The 21,127-nt window shown below is 44.2% G+C and overlaps 3 protein-coding genes across 4 annotated transcripts; 2 read left to right on the forward strand and 1 right to left on the reverse strand.

The window, feature by feature from the left end:
• Nucleotides 1-20: 20 nt before the first annotated feature.
• Nucleotides 21-9,848, reverse strand: tbc1d10c (TBC1 domain family, member 10C). The gene is made up of 10 exons (XM_063190708.1): nucleotides 9,772-9,848; nucleotides 9,444-9,546; nucleotides 7,398-7,494; nucleotides 7,040-7,147; nucleotides 6,082-6,188; nucleotides 5,860-5,974; nucleotides 5,280-5,345; nucleotides 4,919-5,108; nucleotides 3,924-4,084; nucleotides 21-3,422 (listed from the first exon to the last, which is right to left on the reverse strand). The coding sequence occupies exons 2-10, from the start codon at nucleotides 9,542-9,544 to the stop codon at nucleotides 39-41; spliced, it is 4,329 nt and encodes a 1,442-aa protein (XP_063046778.1). The 5' UTR covers nucleotides 9,545-9,546; nucleotides 9,772-9,848; the 3' UTR covers nucleotides 21-38.
• A 1,087-nt stretch (nucleotides 9,849-10,935) lies between these two features.
• On the forward strand, nucleotides 10,936-16,840 carry ndufs8b (NADH:ubiquinone oxidoreductase core subunit S8b). The gene is made up of 7 exons (XM_063189730.1): nucleotides 10,936-11,046; nucleotides 11,546-11,611; nucleotides 11,742-11,831; nucleotides 15,543-15,651; nucleotides 15,799-15,862; nucleotides 16,296-16,424; nucleotides 16,553-16,840. The coding sequence occupies exons 1-7, from the start codon at nucleotides 11,004-11,006 to the stop codon at nucleotides 16,682-16,684; spliced, it is 633 nt and encodes a 210-aa protein (XP_063045800.1). The 5' UTR covers nucleotides 10,936-11,003; the 3' UTR covers nucleotides 16,685-16,840.
• A 386-nt stretch (nucleotides 16,841-17,226) lies between these two features.
• On the forward strand, nucleotides 17,227-20,537 carry ran (RAN, member RAS oncogene family). 2 transcript variants are annotated; one of them, XM_063190389.1, is made up of 7 exons: nucleotides 17,227-17,333; nucleotides 18,238-18,308; nucleotides 18,409-18,493; nucleotides 18,584-18,709; nucleotides 18,889-19,076; nucleotides 19,471-19,641; nucleotides 20,083-20,537. In XM_063190389.1, exons 2-7 carry the CDS (start codon nucleotides 18,276-18,278, stop codon nucleotides 20,125-20,127), a joined length of 648 nt encoding a protein of 215 aa, XP_063046459.1. In that variant the 5' UTR covers nucleotides 17,227-17,333; nucleotides 18,238-18,275; the 3' UTR covers nucleotides 20,128-20,537. The 2 variants fall into 2 exon arrangements, with proteins under 2 accessions (XP_063046459.1, XP_063046460.1); XM_063190390.1 differs by having other exon boundaries at nucleotides 17,332-17,534.
• The last annotated feature ends 590 nt before the right edge of the window (nucleotides 20,538-21,127 follow it).

Genomic DNA, 21,127 nt, shown 5'->3' on the forward strand with positions numbered 1-21,127 from the left:
TTTAAAAAAAAGTATTTTAAAAGTCACTATGCTTTGTCTCAAAAGTAATTTTCTGACAAGGGAGTTGAGTTCCTCCTGGATACAACAGTTTGTGAATCACTTCTTCTAATGGTGCCATCTTTGCCCCTCATTGGACTACTTGGCAATTGAAAACTTTTCCCTCTCGTCTGGGGCTTTTTGCGCTCTCTGTCACGTTCCTTCTCCATCTCCTTCTCCTGTTTCTTTCTCAACCTTTCCTCCTCTTTTTCTTTCTTCTCCTTCTCCCTCTTCCGCCTCCTTCTCTCCTTTGATGTCAGTTTCTCGTCCTCTTCCGCCTCTTCGCTGAAGTCCTGGATGAGGATTTTGGGAATGGTTATTTTAGGGGTGCTGGTGTTGCTTCCCTTGGCCCCTCTGAGCCTCTGGAAGATCCCGATGCGTTTTGAGCCATCAGTCTGCTTGGTCCTCTTGTCTGCAGGGCTCAATGTTTGTTTTTGAGTCTGTGAGGGGTTACTTGAATGAGAAGCAGGTAACGTGGTAGGCGTTTCAAGTTCCAAGTCCGAAGGGCTGGTTGGTGTTTGTTGTGTATCTGTCTGGGAAGGCTGTGCTGGTGTGTAGTCGTGCTGTGTTGTTTCTTTTGGGCTGATGAAGATGTCCTTGGACAGCACCGTGGGATACGAGTTCCTACTGGAGGTGGAGGAGCGCCGCCTGTGGACCGGAGCACATGTGGAGAGTGGCGGCTCTGCAGTCATGCTTCCCTCTGGGGCCTTTCCCATAGTTCCCTCTGTGCCGGTTTCCATGGTTTTCTCTGGGTCCGTTCCCATGGTTCCCTCTTCGACGGTTTCCATGGTTGTCTCTTTGTCCGTTCCCATAGTTCCCTCTGTGTCCGTTCCCATAGTTCCTTCTGTGTCCGTTCCCATGGTTGTCTCTGTGTCCGTTCCCATAGTTCCCTCTGTGTCCGTTCCCATAGTTCCTTCTGTGTCCGTTCCCATGGTTCCCTCTTCGACGGTTTCCATGGTTGTCTCTTTGTCTGTTCCCATAGTTCCCTCTGTATCCGTTCCCATGGTTCCCTCTGTGACCGGTCCCAGGATTCCCTCTTTGGTCGGTTCTGTGTGTGGTATGTTCAGAGGTGCCACATGGTCTTTCTCAATCCCATCTTGTGTTTTACTATTCAGGCCTCCAAATGGGCAACTTGTCACTGCCTGTTCCTGATCACAAATGTGCTCCCCCTTCACACACATCTCTGCCTTTTCTGGTTCACTGTCACCTTGTGACTTGTGTAAATCTGACCGACTGACTGTCAGGGGGTCTAGATCAGATGTTGTCTCCTCCACTGAGTCTGGAGGTTTACCCACACTATCTACATCTGGCCTGGCCTCCCTTTTGTCAACAACTGTCTCAGTGTGGTCCTTTGTCTCCCCAGCATCAACTTCATCTTGTGACCGATGAGGTCTGCTGCATTCTAGTTTTTGATGGAGCTGAACGGCATTCTGGGTAGTGCTGGTGTCATCCAGTGTGTCCTGTGTGGCACTGTGTGACACAGACTGTACATGAGGGGGAGGAGGTGGAGGAGGAGGAGGGGTAAGCTGCTCTGTCAGCGTGTGTTCGCCTCCATCGTCAACCACAGACTCTGTGACGATGAATGCACTTCGGTCAGTTTGCAACCCTGGTCTGCCAGACGACGCTGAGCAGCTCCCCGTTGATGTGGTTGGGGGCTGGGTGTTAACAGAAGCTTCCTCTTGAACGCCCTCTGTCCTCATCTCTTCCATTTCTTCCAAATGTCCTGCCGTCTCTGTCTGTGCTCTCCGCTCTGGGTGTCCCTCTAATGCTCCTTCAGCCTCTGTCTTCACCTCCATCTCTTGTGGTTGCTCTTGACTTTCTGAAACTGGTGTTGCCGTCAGGACCTTGCTGTCTGTGAGGGTAACGGTGTCATGCAGAGTGCTGAAGCTGGCTTGGTCACCTTCCATGATACTAGGTCCATCATCTGTTTCTGGGCTTTGGGTTTCAGGGCTGATGCCTGTGTTCAGCGAGCACTGCGGCTGAGGATGCGTAAGGTCAGAGTTCAGGCACTTGTCGTCGTCGTTCGTGGTCTCTTTTGGCGGTGTGGTTTCCACCTCTTCCTCCTCCACCACAGACTGCCTGCTGCGGATCAATTGCATTGGCAGACTTTCTGTCTGTTCCCCTTTGTGCAAATCATAATCATTGTCTGGACGCCTTGACTCTGTCCCTGTGACTTCATTTTGTTCCTGCCCCTCCCATTCATTCTGACCTACGCTCATCTGAACATCGTCCGAGTCCAAATGGTCGTGTTTCTCATCTTTGTGCTCTGCCTGGGATACTATCTCCCCCTGCTGATCTTCAGAAGTGGGTTCTTCTTGTATATCGGTGACAACTCTTGTTTCTTGCTGCTCTACATCCTCGACTACCTCCACCTCTCTCTCTGACGTCTCTTGCGCTGATACCATCGGCCCTTCCTGTGTATCTTCTAGCTGTATTTCCTTGTTTTTAATTGTCACTGACACCATCAGCTCTTCCTCTATATTTTCTGGTTGTATTTCCTCATCTGTAATTTTTACTTTGCTTTCCTCCTCCTGCATTACTTGAATTCCTCCCGCTTCTTCATCCACTGCCTGGGCCTCTATCTCTTCCGCCTCTACAACTGTGTCACTGTCTTCCGTTATCAGTTGTGCTTCACTATCTGATTTAGCGGTGTCTCTTACGCGATCTCCATGTTGGACGTCCTCTTCTGCTTCCTCTGTCTGTTCATCCTTCACAGTCCGACTCTCCTCATCCTCTGTGTGCATTTCTTGTACTCCTTTTTCTTTCTCGATGTTACAGTCAGTTTTACCCATTTCTTGACCACTCCTCTGTGCTGGTCCATCTGACTCTGACTCTGATGTTGGTGCTGGTTCAGGTGCTGGAGTATCCTCCTCCAGATGTCTGTGCTCCTGAAACTGCTCGGACCCTCTGCTTGTCGTGCCGGCACCTGAGGCTGATGTGGAAGGCCGCTCTAGTTCTGAGTGGCAAGAGTTTGGTGTGATAGTGTTGTGATGCGATTCTTCTGCGCATCTCTGTGCACCGTTGACACTGCTGGTGCTGCTTTTCCTTTTCTCCACTTCGAAACCCCGCTGCACATCTGCGCTCTCCTCCTCGCACTGAGACCCCAGCGAAAGCCGACTCCCTCTCTTCTTCCACCTCTTTCGCAGGAGCGACGGAGAGAGGGAGGATGCAGATCTGTGAACGAGGGGCAAGGACAGGTTCCCCTTCACCTTTTCTTGTCGTTCTTTGCACTCCTCCATCTCCTTCACCCTCTCACATGCCATCAGGTATCCATGGCAGCGGTGGCGTGGGTCGTAAGTGGAGTTAGGCCGCTCCTTCCTCCACTTCTCGAGCTCCCTCTCCGCCCGTCGCTGCAGGTCTCGCTCAGAAAGGGAGACGGAGCACACCTGTGGCGGGAGATTTAGGCACAGGTCAGCAGTGTCTGTTGACAGTTATTTTTTAGTTTGCAACATTTTTAAATGTTTATCTTTTCAGTGCATTTTTGTGAATTCATTTTCTCATTTATCCACTTCTGTTGATAAATATATAATATATAGTAGTACTATAATAGTAATATAAGGCGTGTGTATGGACGACTCCTGTTACGTCTTGTATTTCAATACTAATGGCTATAAATGGCAGTGCTAAAATGGCTTACAGTATGATCTGAAAAGGCACGGCTATGATGGGGTCAGCAGCATTACTCAGAATTACTATGATGCAGAGTTTATCAAAGCACTAATTCAAATACAATTTTGAAGAGACCTTTAGATGAGCTACCTTGTCTAGTTTCTGAGGGGGTTCCAAACTGGCATATGAAAAGAGATACAAAAATGTGCTTCTAACACCCATCGATTGCACAGTTAGCTCAGGAAACATATCATTAAAGGCCTAGCTGCAGCCCTCACCTCTTGGATGAAGATGTCTGAGTCCTCTGGTTTCAGATAGTCCTTCACGCCCCTCAGACGCTCCAGAGTTTCCATCTGGCCGTCACACTGCTCCCTCTGGTCCCCTCGGCCCAACACTCTGCGGACCAGCACCACTGCCACCTGGAACAAGACCCGCACACCTGCCGTGGAACAGAAGGCAGAGAATCTTAAATCCAGGGATGTCAAACTCAAATGGGTCGAGGGCCCAAATCAAAATCTGGTCCGAAGTTGCGGGCCAAGTCAATATTTATTATTTAAAAAAAATAGACTAAAATTGAGCACACACACACGTAATACTCATTAATATTTCACAAACCGATTCCCCTCATCGTTCAAATGTGCATGCACATATTCGGCATTTGAGTGTGAGCTGTTTCACTGGCCTGGGGCCATTCATATTCCTGTGATGGATGGAATTTCATGTCTTCAAATCTTAATATGCTATACATGTATGGTGTATGTGGGCCAACTGTTATACACATTTGAAACGATCTCGCGGGCCAAAATAAAGACCCCGGCCAGAGTTTGACATCCCTGTTTTAATCAAGTAAAAGGCTCACTCTCATGAAGATGCTTATGACTGCCAACTAGCTGCAGTACCACCCAGACAAGAGAAAAATTAATGAGTTTCAAACTGCATGTTTTTGAGGGAAAAATAGGAGCCAATGAGAGTAGGCCTTCTCACGGGTTAAATATTCTCTGACAGGGGGCATGGGAACGGGAAGAGAGGCAAGGGAGTCATGAGAGAGAGCATTGCAACATAAAAGAGCAGTGCAGTACAGAATGATTTACATGCTGAGTGAAACTACCTTAAACAGCCCTGAATGGCAAGAGACGTTGAAGTGCATGGTAGAAAGAAGTGGAAAAGGCTGCCATCTCTTTGATTCAACTTTTATTTTTAACTGATATGGGTTTATATAATTGATAAATATTTAATATATACAGTGTATTTAGTAGTAGTGGGGTCAGTATACCGTAGCAAAAGAACAGGTCCCACACGCGTAGCAGCGTGTTGAAGGGCAGGTGTCGCGTGTAGAGGCACATCAGCCAATCGGTGGCGAACATCAGAGGCTCCACCCCCTGCCGCTGCAGGTGCCTGTGAGCGGCCGGACACGCCCTCTTCAGAACCCAGGGTAGCATTCCGGCATCAAAGAGAACACCCTCCTGTCAAGACAAGACACCAAACCAACCAAACAAAGCGGTCCAGCACCGTATAAGGCAAGGCATGCACGCATTACTCATTTGGTATGCAGGTTTCCTGTTCTTGATTCACCCTGAGCTTTACTGTATAAAGGTGTGTGTGTGTGTATGCATTTCAGTGGTTGTTGCCTTTACCAGTAGAGGACTGTAATATCCGGGCAAGTAGATTTCACTAATCTGGGCCAGACACCAGAAGGCCTCCTGAGACAGAACAGAAACGGATAAATTAAACAAATTTTCCATTTTCAATGTGCAAACAATTAAATTGGGCCATCTGCGTTGTAATGGTTAGGGAGTTGGACGGAAGATCACAGGCTTGCAGGTTCGATCCCCACTCCGTACCTATCCCTTCCCTCCATAGCTGAAGTGCCCTTGAGAAAAGCACCCAACACCACAAGGCTCCAGGGACTGTAAACCATACCCTGTAATACCTGTAAGTCGCTTTGGATAAAAGCGTCAGCCTAATAAAGTCTGCACCGATCAATCAACACTTCCTCAGGTAGTTAGGTAGATAAAAGAATATCTCCATGAAACATTGCATGAAGATTTAAAGTTATCTTGTGGGTATACTTAATAGAACTGGTCATTTTTACATTGCTCATGTACAGTATTATTCTATTCCCTGAAGAACAAAACATCTTCCTATTAAACAGTTTACTTCAAAAGACTAGTATCAGTAGTATGCTATTATGATAACAAAAAATGGGTGGCACACCTCAGCAGGCATGTTCATCAGCAGTACGGCGGCGACGGGACCCTGGGCCTGGCAGTACCCTTCATCTGGACGGAACTGGGTGTAGATCTTCAGCACTCTAAACAACTCACGCTGCCTACCCAACCAAACAACAAGCACAAATAAGCCAAGAAATGACTTTTCATTATATTAGTAGGTTACATAAATTATTTTTTTAAACTTGTCTTTGCAAGTTGATCTTACCCAAGACCATCTTTTGACAGGAACATCTCGTGGAAAGGGAATTGTCTGTCTGTGTCTCGTTCTATGACGTCCACCCAGCTTTGCGAAGCAGGTGATTCATCCAAAGTCTGTAGAAAAGAAAAAATGAACTAATGGCAGAAAAGGGTGCAGGGGTTTGGACGCAAATGTATCAAAGGGTGTCATTTCACACCATGTTATAGGACAGTTTTTCACTTGGTTGCTTTTTTGTTAATGATAAGACAGAAGTTGTAAAAAAATAGTTATAGAAAAATTCGATTTGGTCTGGGTACAGTGTACCGTTCTTTCTTTTATCAACAGAAGTCTGTAGCTGCGTGGGGAGAAGTATTTAGCACACCAATGTCAAAAAACATTGGGGTTGTTAATACACAGTTTTACACATGGGTGAGCGGTTAGGGCGTCAGATTTGCATCCCTGAGGTTGCCGGTTCGACTCCCGACCCGCCAGGTTGGTGGGGGGAGTAATCAACCAGTGCTCTCCCCCATCCTCCTCCATGACTGAGGTACCCTGAGCATGGTACCGTCCCACCGCTCTGCTCCCCATGGGGCGCCACTGAGGGCTGCCCCCTTGCACGGGTGAGGCATAAATGCAATTTCGTTGTGTGCAGTGTGCAGTGTTCACTTGTGTGCTGTAGAGTGCTGTGTCACAATGACAATGGGAGTTGGAATTTCCCAATGGGCTTTCACGCTTTCACTTTAAGATTTCATGGGTCAATATTATTATTGTGATAGACACTAAGTAGCATATTATGTTTACGATTAATTAAATACATCAATGAACACTCAACAAGTAGTAAGGCCTTTCAGTTTCTCAAAAGGGAAATATACAGTATTGTGGTGGTAGTGACACTCGAAAACAAACAGCACCTGGTTAGATGAAGCAAATCTAGAAAAAATATTCTCAATAGTGTGTTGCCCTTGGTTGATTTGAAGCTCCTCACCTTATACAGATTTGGATTCTGGCTCATCCGTCTCGTCGCTCCACATAGCATTGGCCAGCACTTTGCTCTAAGAGACGCTGGGATGCCTTTCTGGCACTGACCTTTGACCTATGAAGGGAAATGTTGAGTATACAGTATCCTTGATTTGGGGCCATAGAAGTATAACATGTTTTCAGAAGCTGTACAATTTAATTACATCACACAGACAGACAGACTCGCACACACACACACACACACACACACACACACACACGGAGCATGCTGGGTCAAAATCACCCATAGTCCACCGAGCAAATGCCCTGCCTATGGCCAATCCATAAATGAAAAACAACTCCAATGTGTATACTGTGCTGCAGACCTTGCTGCTCCTTCTCTGAGAGATGTCGTCCCAGTTGCTGATGATGCTGAGCCATTTGACCTCTCTGTGGCGCACAAGCACAGGTGAGGGACCATCCCTGCACACACACACAAACAGGATAACAAAGAGTTCAAATACAGTTCTGTGGCCCTATTGTGGCTGATATGGTAGGGCACTCGTCTACTACACGGGTGACTCGGGTTCGATTCCTGGCCTGGGTCCTTTGCCGGCCCTTCCCCATCTCTCTCTCCCAACTCGCTTCCTGTCTACTTCACTGTCCTGTCTGAGAAAAACAAGAAAGGCTTGTAAAGCCCCCCCCCAAAATACTTTTTAAAATAATAATTAAAAAATACAGTTCTGTTCACAATTATTCAACCCCCACTTTAAGTTTTTTTTTTTTAGAAAGTTTGACATTATTTTAGACCCAAAGGATCCCAGTTTTGTTTTGTGTCAGGTAGGCTACTCAAAACCTTTGTGGTTTGTCAACATCCTTTTTGACATCCTGGAGTCAACCCTTCTTGTTCTTTGTTGTCAGCAGTGAAATGCACCCGAGAATTCTGGCATGGAGGCCTTCATGCATGTCAATCTCAGCTGAACCCAACTATTTCATTCTAAAAACACCTTTCGCCGTTCTTCAGCATTCACAAGTGGATTTTCCTCCACATTTTGTTTAAGGTACTGGACAGCAGTCACAGTCAGCATCCTCTTTCTGCTATGTACAGGTGGTGTATCACCTGTGCGTATATCTTAAACCCCTCTGCAGAGAGCTTATGTTATAAGTGACTCTGAAGAAGGTGTGGCAACACCGAAACGTTAGTCGGGTGTGTGCACAGAATTAAGTCTTGAAAACTAAGCTGCAGTGTGCTCCAGCCTCTCCTTTCCAGTGATGTCTGTCCCACTATGATGCACCTGCAAGCTGAGTGAGGGATGATGCGTAGTCCCAATAATCATGTTATAACCTCACTGTCACCAAAAACTGAAGTCTTAATCTGTTACTCAAGTCTGTCTGTAATGAAAAGGCAATGTTGTTATGATGTAGTTGAGTCTTTTCAGCAATGAGTGAATGGGCCTACTGGCGGACCCGTCTGCACTGGGAGGCTACACTTGTGAATACACCTTCCCTTCCCACTGTGTTTCTTAAAATGTTTAATCTCTTTGCAAATGTTTTATGGCCACATCCTGTCCTCTCTTGACTTGTTCGACCACTCCCTGGACTTCATCATGCTACAAAAACACTGCGTCACTGTGTAGAAGGAGCTGAGTATCACCACAGATGATCTAAACGAATAAAAGAATCTTTGGTATCACAATCCTTTCAAATCTGCTAAATTGTTGCTCAATGTGGTTTTAGACTAAACTTGAATCACACAAATCTTGTTACGATAACGATGACACAGTCCAAACTTACTCAGGCAACTGAGAACCATCACATGATGCAGAGGAATGTAATATCACAATTACAATTACAAAGGGTCCTTAGAACTGCTTCGCAAACCTGGTTTGTTTGCATTAAGGACATGGTAAGAGGTCTTGGTTAAATGGCTGGACTCTTGTTAAGATCACTACAGCATCTCTGTAGCATTGTTATGCTTTGTCATTGTTCTTTAGGATTATTGGTTTCAAATCTGGTTGCTGCATCAACTAAGACAAACACACAATAACTCAGGTTATTGATTTTTGTCTTTGGTGGTGGTCTTTTCTATACAACAAAAGTAAGCTTTAAAAGCACTTATTTTTAATCTTTAACACAATATTCTACTCAACACTGCATACATCAGAGTTTCATCACAGGAAGCATGACACCACAAGCACCAAACAACAGGAAACCGCACACAGGCAGAAGAGAGATCGCTATGGCAACCGGCAGGATGTCTGCTCAGATCATGGGGGAGTTGAGTAGGTGACAGATGGTTCGCGAAGACGTAGTAGTAAGACATGTATAAAGTCTTTTCATTTCAGAGGAATCTCAACTTATTTCAACTTGAACTAGCCTAGTGTGTGATAGCCACGCATCATGTTTACTAACACAATCACAGGGACACTAACCCAACAGTGATGCCATTCCCCAGCACAAATCCAAAGCGGTCCGTCTCTGTGGCCAACTTTAAGTTTTCCATGTCCCCTGTATGGTCCGACTGGACCTCCATTTCTAGAGACAGAGAGAGAGACAGACAGAGAGAAATGTTTTAGTTGTTATTCAGCATGCAATAGGCCTACAAGTTCTGATGACCTCCAGTAGAATAGTGTGGTTCAACATTATCTTTGTGAAACACTGTTCTATAGATGACTAAAATAATAGACCCCTACATTCATCAAGCCTAATGTACAATGATAATTTCGTGATAACAGAATTAAATTGCGTCATGATAATTACCTTGTGTTTCTCTCCACTTGACAGTGATAGAGTCGGTTACCGAAGAACTAACAAGGAAGCCAAAGATGTGAAGCGGAGGGGAGGGACTTCTGTTGCTGTAGTATGTGTGGGTCAGAAAGTGTGAGAAGAGACTCGCACCAGCATCAGCAGCTGCAACAGCCATGACACTTAGGCCTACATACTACCAGGCCTACATACTACACCACCGGTCATAAGTAGGCTACAGGGTCACCACACTTTCCCCCACTCACCATACTTTTTTTCTGACAATTCACTTTGTCCCATTTAAATTTCAGTTCTTTTTTGCCTTCATTTCAGATAGGACAGTGAAGAGCGGCAGGAAGCGAATGTGGAGAGAGAGACGGGGTAGGGATGGCAAATGACCCAGGCCGGATTCGAACCCTGGGTGCAACCCTTGGGCATGCAAGCCCAAATGTGGGGGGCTTAGCGCACTGCGCCACAGCGCCCCCCTTAAATTTCAGTTCTGTTGTAGATACAGTTTATTGTGTCATTGCTTTCTGAAAGTAATACTGTAATGGAAATGGAGAGGTCAGGTTGGGAAATTAACTCAGAATCAGACGGAATCCCACCTGGGTCGCCACTGTAACAGTACAGTGACTTAGGCCAGTAGTTCTGGAGTTCTATATACAGGTTCTATATACCTATAGACGCATTGTTGACTAAGTAGCAACCTGACCATTTACTTCACTTGTTAGTGTGTTTGTCTCCCATGCTGGAATTTGCTGTGATGTCCAAGTCTCCAAGAGTTCAAGTCCCAGGGTGCAGTCTGCGCCAGGATGACCTTGGTGCCACTACCTCTTTACTTAAGTTTTTTTTCCTTTTTTTTTGCCTTTATTTGAGATAGGTCAGTTTGTGAGTGTATCAGGAAATGAGTTGCGTGACAACACAGTGAAGACATTGCTGTGTCAATGATTAAGAGACACTCTAAACCACTAAAATATCTTCGTAATAAGTGTTGGTTGTCAGAGCCACTTAAAGGTTGCTATGTGTATTGCATAAATAGCCGGTCATTTAAATACTCCTCGGGCCCCGGACTGGTCCTCTGTGCATGACTCAGTTCAGCTCAGTTCTCTGTAATGCCGTGGGGGTGTGTTGATGCATATGTGATGTAAGCGGCAGGATTGAGCACGGAGATTAATCAGGTGGGAGGGACTAAGGCAATCTGGCCTGGCTGACCTCTCTGCTGCACCCCATGTTGTTATTTTGCCACTATGGCCACTGTGTTGAGAGTTCTCTATTGCTCGCCTAAACCAGGTAAGAGTGTGCATTTATATGTATATTTTTTAATTTGCGGTTGAGTTCATCGCATTGAGATGTATCTGGCTACTGTGTACTGTACATGTTGCTTTCCCATTCAGTGAAAAAGAGAGCGAGACAATGAATGCTGACTTACTGTAAAGTTCAGCTGTTGTTAAGTTGTCTTAATTCAGTTTCAGCAATACGGTTATTACTGCTGAAAAATAAAGTAAAAAAATAAATAACAATAAATTGTTGAAAATTGTTCTATCTCTTTGGATTGACCTGAATGTTGAATGAATGTTAAAGCAAAGAAACACATTTGCATGGTTTACTGCAATGTGTCGGTCTACTGACCTTCTTCAAGCACTTCAAAACCCGCCAAACAGAATTTTCACCAGCATTTTGGCGGTTGGCTGCTGTTAATTTAGAGCCCTGTTTGCTATAAACCATCTTCTTGGAACACCCCCAAGCGCTGCTGTACTAATTCCACATTATTCTCCATGTTAACCACCAGGCACCTTTGGAGCTACACCTGCTTTAGTGCGACCATTAAGTCTGTCAGTCCCAAGAGAGACATTCAGTTAGTATATCTTCCTTCATATCTCAATCTCTTTCTTACACTTACAAAGTAAATATCTTCATGTCAGATGACAGAACGTTCACATTCATGTATACAAAAAGTGAGAGTGATGTGCTTTGTGTTGTCATAGAGTATGTCAATGCACAGGAACTGCCCACTGACATGAAGTCAATAACAGACCGCGCTGCCCAGACTCTTCTGTGGACTGAGCTCTTCAGAGGTGAGTAGATAGATAGATAGATAGATAGATAGATAGATAGATAGATAGATAGATAGATAGATAGATAGATAGATAGATAGATAGATAGATAGATAGATAGATAGATAGATATTGTCCTTTTGGAAAATTCTTCTGTGCCATTTACAGTACATCTGATAGTATAAACAAAAAGACGCAACGGACAAACAAAATACCCCTTCTCCCACCCCCCACCCCCAGGACTAAAGACAGGATGACATCATAGGTCAAAACCCCCTCATATCTCAAATACATGGATTTTTTTGTTATTGGAAGTGTTTTTTGCAGTTCAGTGATGGTGACCAACTCTCAGTAACAGACTATGACTATTGATTGCAGGGGAGCAACGAGGGGGTCCTCATTGCAGTATTATATATCAAGACTCGAGGCTCTTCAGACAGCTTTGTCTGGGGCCTGAGTGGCGGCCCTGAGTGTTTGGCCAGGGGCGCCAGGTTTCTATCTCTGATTGCGCTTGTTTTATTTGCTCTCATGGTGGAGGCTGGTGTGTGGGCCTCCCTTCCTCCATGAGAGCAAATTAAACAAAAGCTATAATCAGAGATAGAGACCTGGCGCCCCTGGCAGTGGCGGAATAATTGCACTCGGGACCCCAGGGCAAAACACTTATACGGCCCTTAATACTAGCCTGGTCCTGACCATCCCATAATACTACCATTTCCATTTCGTATTCATGGTCTGGACTTTGTTTGATCTGACGCGATTGCAGGAAGCAGGAAGGACATTTTCGGAAAAATCAGGATTTAACATATAAGTTGTTGAACAAACATGTCTGACGTCTATCTATGGCGATGTAGGACCGTTTAACAGACATGTCTGACAGAACATCCTACCGTAGGATAAAATTACAATGTGGGACCGTTTGTCAGAACACCGGCGAAAATCCTACCGGTCAACATCGCTCCACAGAAGACAGGTACCAGATGTAGTGCGGAGCCAAGTGTCTTGGCGGAAGTACGTAGGATGGCGCTCGAGGCTACCTTAATACAGCCTGCCAAAGTCATAATAGGGCCCCCACCCCCAATACTGTAGGGCCCTGGGCCCAGGGGCAAATGCCCTGCTTGCCCCTCCTACAGCTCCGCCCCTGGCCTCTGGCCAAACACTAGGTGCATGTGATATGTGTTTGGCACCCCGTGCCAACGCCGCAGATACATCACGGGTGGACAGACAGACAGATAGACAGACAAGGCCATTGCAATACCTGGTCCAACCTCTGGGGTAATAATAATAATGGTAATATGGTAATAATGTACAACACACCCCTTACGGGATGTGTGTTTTAACTTTATTACATTGCATTTTGCATTTGGCAGACGCTTCATAACCAAAACGTCATTATTTATGTTATAAATATACTATCAAACTAGACATTGCAAACACAGAGAGAAAAAAAAAAGTATGTATTTCACATGCTTTACCATGGTTTAACTACAGGTAAGCAATTTCCTGAAATAAGGTGGACTGTTCCTTAGATATAAAACAAAACTTTTAATTAATGTGCATTAGGCCTACATTAAGAAATAACTGCATCAAATCATGCGTGCTACTACTGGCATCCCTGAAGTTGATACACTCAGTGCTCAGTTCAGAGATTTTAAATGTGGTTGAGGTCAGGGTTGCCAGATATGACTCATGATTTCCAGCCCACGAAATGCTCAAAACCTGCCCGGAAACATTAAATCCTGCCCAATTCGAACTAAATTCCGTTGATTTCTATGGCCATCAATCTGCAGAAAAGCCCAGCCGATACCTTTATGGTCATTCCAAGCAGCCCAATAGGGTGGGAAACCCCCTAATCTGGCAACACTGGCTGAGGTCAGAGGGCTGCCATAGCCTAGTCAGGATGTCGCCACCCAGTGCCTACACTGAGTCATGACCATAGGAGGAGCTTCATTCTGTGTCTGGTGTCTGACCATTTCTGTTAGGAGTTGGTCACTCGTGCAGAGTCACGATCTTGCTAAAAAGAGTCATTGATGACCCATCTTCAGCTTTAGGGCAGGGCACCAGAATTTGATTGAGAATTTCCTGACATTTCAAAGCATTCAAAGCCCGGACCTCTGGAAGAGACACAGGTTCACAGTATTATCTATTTTCTCCCATACGCCACAGTGGGCATGATGTGATTTCCCACATATTTTTGTGTTATTATGCCAAACCCAGTTAAAGTGTTTGTTGTCCAAAAGCTCTATACTAATTATTCTTATTACTTCTCATCTGACCAAAGCACACGATCCCAGTTGAAATCAGTATCACTTAGCAGTCACTAAGTCCATATGGCTGTGTTGAGATTGTATGAGAGCATAGTAAAGAAGAAGGATCACCGCACACTGGTGGACTTAGTTTTGCTTCGAAGCGCAATGCGAAACGCGTTGTTCACCTAAATAAAAAACAGCAAAACTAAGTCCACCAGTGTGCGATGATCCTTCTTCTTCACTATGGATTACTGATGATTGCACTTCACCAGCACCTGGAACCTGGCTGTGCTGCGAGTTTCAGATCATTGTATGAGAGCAGTTCTATTTTCTGTTTTTTTTTGTTAATTGGTTTGGACACTGCTATTGTCACAACCATAACAGGACAACACTGTCACTTTTGTATTAAAAAAATATTATATTAGATTATACCATTATTGTATACTTCTTGAGAAGGTATGAAGAGGTATGAAGTATAGAGGGGAAACAAAATGGGCAGACATGAAGTGGTTAGGGCATCAGACTTGCAGGCCAAATGTTGCCGGTTTGACTCCCAACTCGTCAGGTTGGTCGGGGGGTAACCAATGCTCTCACCCATCCTCCTCCATAACTGAGGTATCCTGAGGAAGCATGGTACCTTCCCGCAGCATTGCTTCCTTGAGTGCTGTATCACAATGACAATGGGAGTTTCCCAGGTGGTCTTTCACTTTCAAAATGGCTAATGTGAGCAAACTATGCATATTATGTAAAAGAGTAGGTTTTTGTCACCTCCGTCAGACGTCACCACCATCAGACAAAAAACTGATGGTGGAGACATCTGACGGAGGTGACAAAACCTACTCTTTTACATAATATGCATAGTTTTTTCACATTAGCCATTAGCTTCCAAATGCTCCTCTGTAGAGGCTAGAGTATAATTGTGGATCACAATGAATATGTCTTACAATGTTTCATTAACCAGCACAATTCAGTAACATGTGGAACAAGCTACCCCCTGTCACCACCGTCAGATTGTGTCACCAAAGTCATCAATATCAGAGGATTTATGTGTTTTTGAGGCGTTTTAAATTAGTATCTTAAATGCTGTTGAATGATTTAAAAAAATATTAATTTTATTACAAAAACCCATTTTTTGTTTTGTTTTAATTGTGTCTGACAGTGATGACAAAAACAAGTAAGCTAGCCTATTTTACGAAAAAAGAAAAATATGGGTTGTTCCGATGCTGCACAGCAAAGACCTTTGTCTGTGATACTTCTATATTTTGGGTTTGAACTAATTTTTTTTCTTTCAAAATTAAAGCAATTAAAGGGGACCTTTGCATCATGACTTGAAGTCAAAGGCCTATTTTTTGGCCTTAACCTCTCTACTAATAGGCCTGTTTACAACTATTGAAGATGTTCTAAAGTTGAGTATTTTCTATAATTTTCAGTATGAGAGTACGTGACCTGGTGTTAAAAAGTATCGTAATATTTTGTATTGCGCTAGGTTTGGGGATGACAATGAGTTATCTGTTTCGGGAGCCAGCCACTATAAACTACCCCTTCGAGAAAGGACCCCTGTCACCTCGTTTTCGTGGCGAGCATGCTCTGCGCAGGTAACCTAACACTCACTTCCTGGAACTATTTTGGAACTAATTTCAATGGCGATTTTGTGTGTCAATACGAGCTGCCATCCTCGTGTAAAAATGGAACACGAACGTCAATAGGATTGGCCTAACTCTTATTTCCATGGCTCTGCACAGGTACCCTAATGGCGAAGAGCGCTGCATCGCCTGCAAACTTTGTGAGGCCATCTGTCCTGCACAGGTAAATGCCAACACACAGCTCAAGGACAATGTCAGTAGTACACTTTACAAGCACCCATTTGCAGTATGCAGGCTCACACAAGATTGATTATTCTATACTGTATGGAGTAATTTATACATTGAGGGAAGAAGAGGAGTGTTTTAGTGACAAGTTAACTAACTCAGATTTTCGGACACCAGATGGAAATTATCCACCGTGCTTTAATCTGGCACATTTACATGTATGTGTACATGAATGTATGTATGTATGTTCATTAAATGTGCAATGTCCTGAAAAATGAAAGTAAAGTTCACTTAGTACATCCCCTAATCTAAGAGTCTGACAGTGTCATCCCCTACCCCCACAACGCAACAGGGTTGTTCTGTTAAGAGATTTAACCCATTTTGAGGTCATGCGCAATGAACTCACCCTACTCTCTGCAACACTCTCCCAGGCCATCACTATTGAGGCCGAGACTCGTGCGGATGGCAGCAGGAGGACGACCCGTTATGATATTGACATGACCAAGTGCATCTACTGTGGGTTCTGTCAGGAAGCCTGTCCTGTCGACGCCATTGTAGAGGTAGGCCGAAGTCGACTCTGCCAAACAGATAACACAGTGCAGTATCTGTAATGTTAGAAGGACATCCAAAAAGCATTATTTTCAAAACATCTCTCTCTCTCTTTCTCTCTCTCCCCTCCCCCGCTTAGGGGCCTAACTTTGAGTTTTCAACTGAGACCCATGAAGAGCTGCTGTATAACAAAGAGAAGCTTCTCAACAATGGTGACCGTTGGGAGGCTGAACTTGCAGCTAATATTGAGGCTGACTATTTATACAGATGAACGATGAATAGTGGCACAACACCATACCATGCAATACGGTCAACCCACCCATTCTGTAACATAAACATACATAGTACGTACCAATAAGGGCCATCAAGGGCACCAATGTAATTACTCATGTAGGCCATGTAGAATGCTTCTGTGGGGAAAAGTATAATAAAGTTTTGAGTACAAACCTTCTTTTGTTTACATTTTTAAAAACCCACTGTGATATGACTGCTTTTCCAGGCACACATTGCAAAATGTTATTTTTCTGCATGGCTCTAAATCCACTTTTTTCATCACCAGTCAAAATGTCTAGAAGATGTTAATCTGACTCGCCAAACACACACTCACATGGGTCAAAGTGGCAAGTAAGTTAGTCTTTTCTACCAGCCAAAGTGAAATTTCACCAGCATTTTGCCAGTTGTCTGGTGTTCATTTTTGTTATTCCTTTTTTCTGTTTTGCCATAATAGACCAAGGCAGGGGAACTAAGGAGGCCTACGTGTTGTTCTAGTTGTTTACCACTAAGTGTCACTCGAGAGCTGACATTTTGGGAGAGGGAAAATTTAAGTCACGTGAAAAGGGCGGAAACATATAGCAGGTTGACCCACGCTGAATCCCGCGTGGACGTCGCCATTTGCTCTTTCCCTACCACTTCAGCGCCGGGTAAGTGCGGAACACAATCGCTGATGTAACATTTGTTGTAATTCATTCATAGTTCACATTGTACTATGACCAGCGAGCTCTAGAAATGTCCATTGTCATATTGAACGTAACTGTTCAGTGAGCGTAGCTATTTTGTCGGTCAAGTGAAGTTTTGAGCATCTTTATATGCCTGGTATTTCGCGGCGGCTAACTACCTCTTCGGTGGGTGTTGCTGCCTGGTAGGCCCTTGCTACATGGCTAAGCTACCTGGTTTTCCCTCGTTTTGTGTGCTGGCTTTGTGGTGCGTTGTTGGTTAGCTGTTATTGTTCGCTGTAGTTGTTGTGTCTCTGACGTTTTCTGTGCCAATATTGATGTTATAAGTAACGATGCCGTGTATAATGGTGAAGGATTTCAATGAGTTCATTTGCGAGGGGAGAATATTTTGATCCTGGACAGGTTTTGTTCCAGTCGAAACTAGAAAAGTGCGGCAGTGCAACATGGCGTTCTGCCATCCAACTAGCGCTATACGTTGATCCAGAAATGCCATCAAACATCGATGTTTTGTAGTTCATTTCAAAACGTGTTGTATTTGGCTGTAGCCAGCGTATTTTCTTGGTACTAGAACAGTCCTGATCATATATTTGCTGTCGTAGGAAATTTGACTGATTCAGGTGGGCCCTTGGTGAAAAACTAAAGCATGAAGTTACGCGCGCCAGACACTTAGCCTGGTTCTACAGCTGGCTAGTTAGCAAGTTTGTCAGATTGATTGTGTAGACTTAACAATGGTGTGTATACTTGGAAATGAAACCAAAGTCCTCGGAAGGACCTGAAACTATTGTAGAACCGGTGTTAATATTGTTAGCTTGAAGCTATTTTCATCTGCTAGCGACGCTAATAACTAACCCTCCCGCCTTCTGTTCCCCAGACCGACACACTGCGACACGCAGACCGAGCTAGACCGCCATGGCAGAAACAGAACCTCAAGTCCAATTTAAGGTAAGTTGTGAGATGCCAAACATTTTGAATGCCACCCTTTTGTAGGAAGCATACGTCGTACTGGGCATGCATCTTATTGTACATTCTCCTTTGACTCCAGCTTGTGTTAGTGGGAGATGGTGGTACCGGAAAGACCACATTCGTGAAGAGACATTTGACGGGAGAGTTCGAGAAGAAATACGTCGGTGAGTGCTCATATATCTATTACATAAAATGACGTTAAGTCAGTAGTGTGTGAGCTAATCATGGTGTTTGTAATGCCATCCTCTTTGTAGCCACACTCGGAGTCGAGGTACATCCCTTGGTCTTCCACACCAACAGAGGTGCCATCAAATATAACGTTTGGGACACGGCTGGTCAGGAAAAGTTTGGAGGCCTCAGAGATGGCTACTACATTCAAGGTTGGTACAAATTAAGATTTTGAGAATCAAGATGGATAGCCTTTATTGTCTATAAAGGGGACTTCAGGGATCAAACACTAGTAACCACTGTTTTGAACTGGTTTGTGTGTGTTTCATGGATTAGGATGTTTTGTTTTCATACTCCTTGTTGAGAAATTGTTTTCCTTTTTAACCTCCAGCCCAGTGTGCTATCATCATGTTCGACGTCACATCCCGAGTTACCTACAAGAACGTGCCCAACTGGCATCGTGACCTGGTGCGAGTCTGCGAAAACATTCCCATTGTGCTTTGTGGTAACAAAGTAGACATCAAAGACAGAAAAGTCAAGGCCAAAAGCATCGTCTTTCATCGCAAGAAGAACCTGCAGGTGATTATCCCATCTATATCTCTTTGCAAATGTAAAATGGTATACATCATCTTTAAGACAAATGGTTGCGACCTTCTAACATGACTGATCGATTTGTACTGCTTGAATAAAGGCAAATTAAACTGATGCAATTAAGATGAACTATCCAAGGCACTCTTCAAAACAGTTATAATGGCTGTTATTTAATGTATGTATGCATGGCCTTCACCGGGGCAGTCTTCTAGCAAGGAATATGCAATTCGTATGTTTGCCATTAGATTGCAAAGCACTGTTTTAAGACATAAGTTTTCTTATTTGCCTTCTGAGTTTTTAACCATATTTATTTCCAGCACCCAGCAGGTGTTTGTTATTGTACTGTGTCCTCAATCTTTATTGTTGCCCTTTTTTATTTCAGTACTACGACATATCGGCAAAGAGTAATTACAACTTCGAGAAGCCCTTCCTCTGGCTGGCACGGAAGCTGATCGGTGACCCCAACCTGGAGTTTGTGGAGATGCCCGCGTTGGCCCCGCCCGAGATCGCCATGGACCCCACACTTGCTGCACAGTATGAGCATGACCTTAAAGTAAGTACTCAAGTACCAGACACTGTTAGGAAAACCAGACAAAACTTGGGTGCTGGTTATGCAAATGCAGACATTTTTCAAGTGCTTTTTGGATTTATATTTTTTGCGTGTGAACGTCATGTTGATTTTAAACAAACAACAAAAACCTCAGTCACTCTGGTGTGTTTTTGCATCCTGAAAGGGATATTTTTTTTAAACCAGTTTTTGGAGACTTCTACAACTGTTAAGAGGCCAGATGCATTGTCAGAAATATCCACTTGCATGTAAAAGGCTTCTTAATCTCTCAACATGAAACTGATCAGAGCCTTATACTAACCTTTTGCTTGTTAAATAGTGGGTGCCAGTTAGGATCCCTGGAGGGTCCACTTGTACTTGTTCCTGCTTGTGCAGCGTTTGCATTTCTAACCTGCCCTTTTTGTCAACTCTTTCTCCTCCCTGCAGGTGGCGTCAGAAACAGCTTTGCCAGACGAGGATGACGATCTTTAACATGTGACTCTTGTAACGCTCTTGCCATTGGTTGGCCACAAGACATCAGGTTGTGCCGTGGCGACAGAGCTATCCCCCTCCACCCACACAACCTTTCCTCCTGACACCAACCCCCCCCAGCTCCCTTACTGTAAAATCCCAATGCAGATTATTTTTATTTTTCAACTTTTCGTTCTGTTTTTGTGTTTGGAAAAATGAGAATTGAATTTGTGTGGTTCTCATATTTCAGTGTAGATCTTGCTAACAGTAAAATCATCAATGCGCGGACCTTGCATTATTCATATGTACACAGTCAGATACACTAGTGTAAGCGCTGGTTGAACGTTGAGAGCTTACAGTGTTGAGCGGAACTTGCGGTCTGTAAGACTCCCAGCACTTAGTTTAAACTTTGAATAAAAACATTCTGAATATCCATGTCTTAATTATTTCATAAGGTTTGGGTTTTGTATCTGAGTGTGGACTTTGTCAAGATGACTTGTTGAAATATCATAAAGATGGTGTGAAGCTGTCAAGGTTTTAGTGCCCGCACACGGTGGTATGGTATTCAATATCTCCAGCAGAGGGCAGGGCAGTGTGTTTTCCATCTTTTTGAGCCTATATTCCCTTGAATAAGTTTCTATGGCGAGACTTCTGTTTAGTTTGATTTATAGCTGCTTATTCAAGTAGTGTGACTCATACTGTGTGAGTAAATAAAGCAGTGCCTCCTAACGTCTCAAATGGTGCCCTCGGATTCCCTAGGTTTTGTCTTTTAATCATTGGTTATGTTGCACATGGATACCAATTATGTGTCTGCTTATCAGTCTCAAATCCACAAAAACAGATCCAGGTGCTGGGATAAAAGAGGTAGACCGTGATAAATTGGTGTGTAATTTTTTGAGCTCAAGCCCAGTGTGCGAAACATTTCAATCACTGCTTGCCTGAAGGCCATAATAAAGTCTTGCAGAATGCTCTTCAACTGTCTAGCCGAGACTGGTCATTCCCCGGGTCTGGCCAGAGAAGT

The sequence above is a fragment of the Engraulis encrasicolus genome, chromosome 23 (assembly GCF_034702125.1).
Source record: "Engraulis encrasicolus isolate BLACKSEA-1 chromosome 23, IST_EnEncr_1.0, whole genome shotgun sequence".
In the NCBI taxonomy this organism is placed as follows: domain Eukaryota; kingdom Metazoa; phylum Chordata; class Actinopteri; order Clupeiformes; family Engraulidae; genus Engraulis; species Engraulis encrasicolus.

Coding starts and splice junctions, on each gene's coding strand:
- tbc1d10c (XM_063190708.1), bottom strand. CDS start 9,544: ATGGAGGTCCAGTCGGACCATACAGGGGACATGGAAAACTTAAAGTTG. Junction 7,495..9,443: donor GGGAATGGCATCACTGTTGG/GTTAGTGTCCCT, acceptor GTGTGTGTGCAG/GGATGGTCCCTCACCTGTGC. Junction 6,189..7,039: donor AGAATCCAAATCTGTATAAG/GTGAGGAGCTTC, acceptor TCTTTTCTACAG/ACTTTGGATGAATCACCTGC.
- ndufs8b (XM_063189730.1), top strand. CDS start 11,004: ATGGCCACTGTGTTGAGAGTTCTCTATTGCTCGCCTAAACCAG. Junction 11,832..15,542: donor GTGGACTGAGCTCTTCAGAG/GTGAGTAGATAG, acceptor GTATTGCGCTAG/GTTTGGGGATGACAATGAGT. Junction 15,863..16,295: donor AGGCCATCTGTCCTGCACAG/GTAAATGCCAAC, acceptor ACACTCTCCCAG/GCCATCACTATTGAGGCCGA.
- ran (XM_063190389.1), top strand. CDS start 18,276: ATGGCAGAAACAGAACCTCAAGTCCAATTTAAG. Junction 19,077..19,470: donor ATCGCAAGAAGAACCTGCAG/GTGATTATCCCA, acceptor TTTTTATTTCAG/TACTACGACATATCGGCAAA. Junction 19,642..20,082: donor AGTATGAGCATGACCTTAAA/GTAAGTACTCAA, acceptor TCCTCCCTGCAG/GTGGCGTCAGAAACAGCTTT.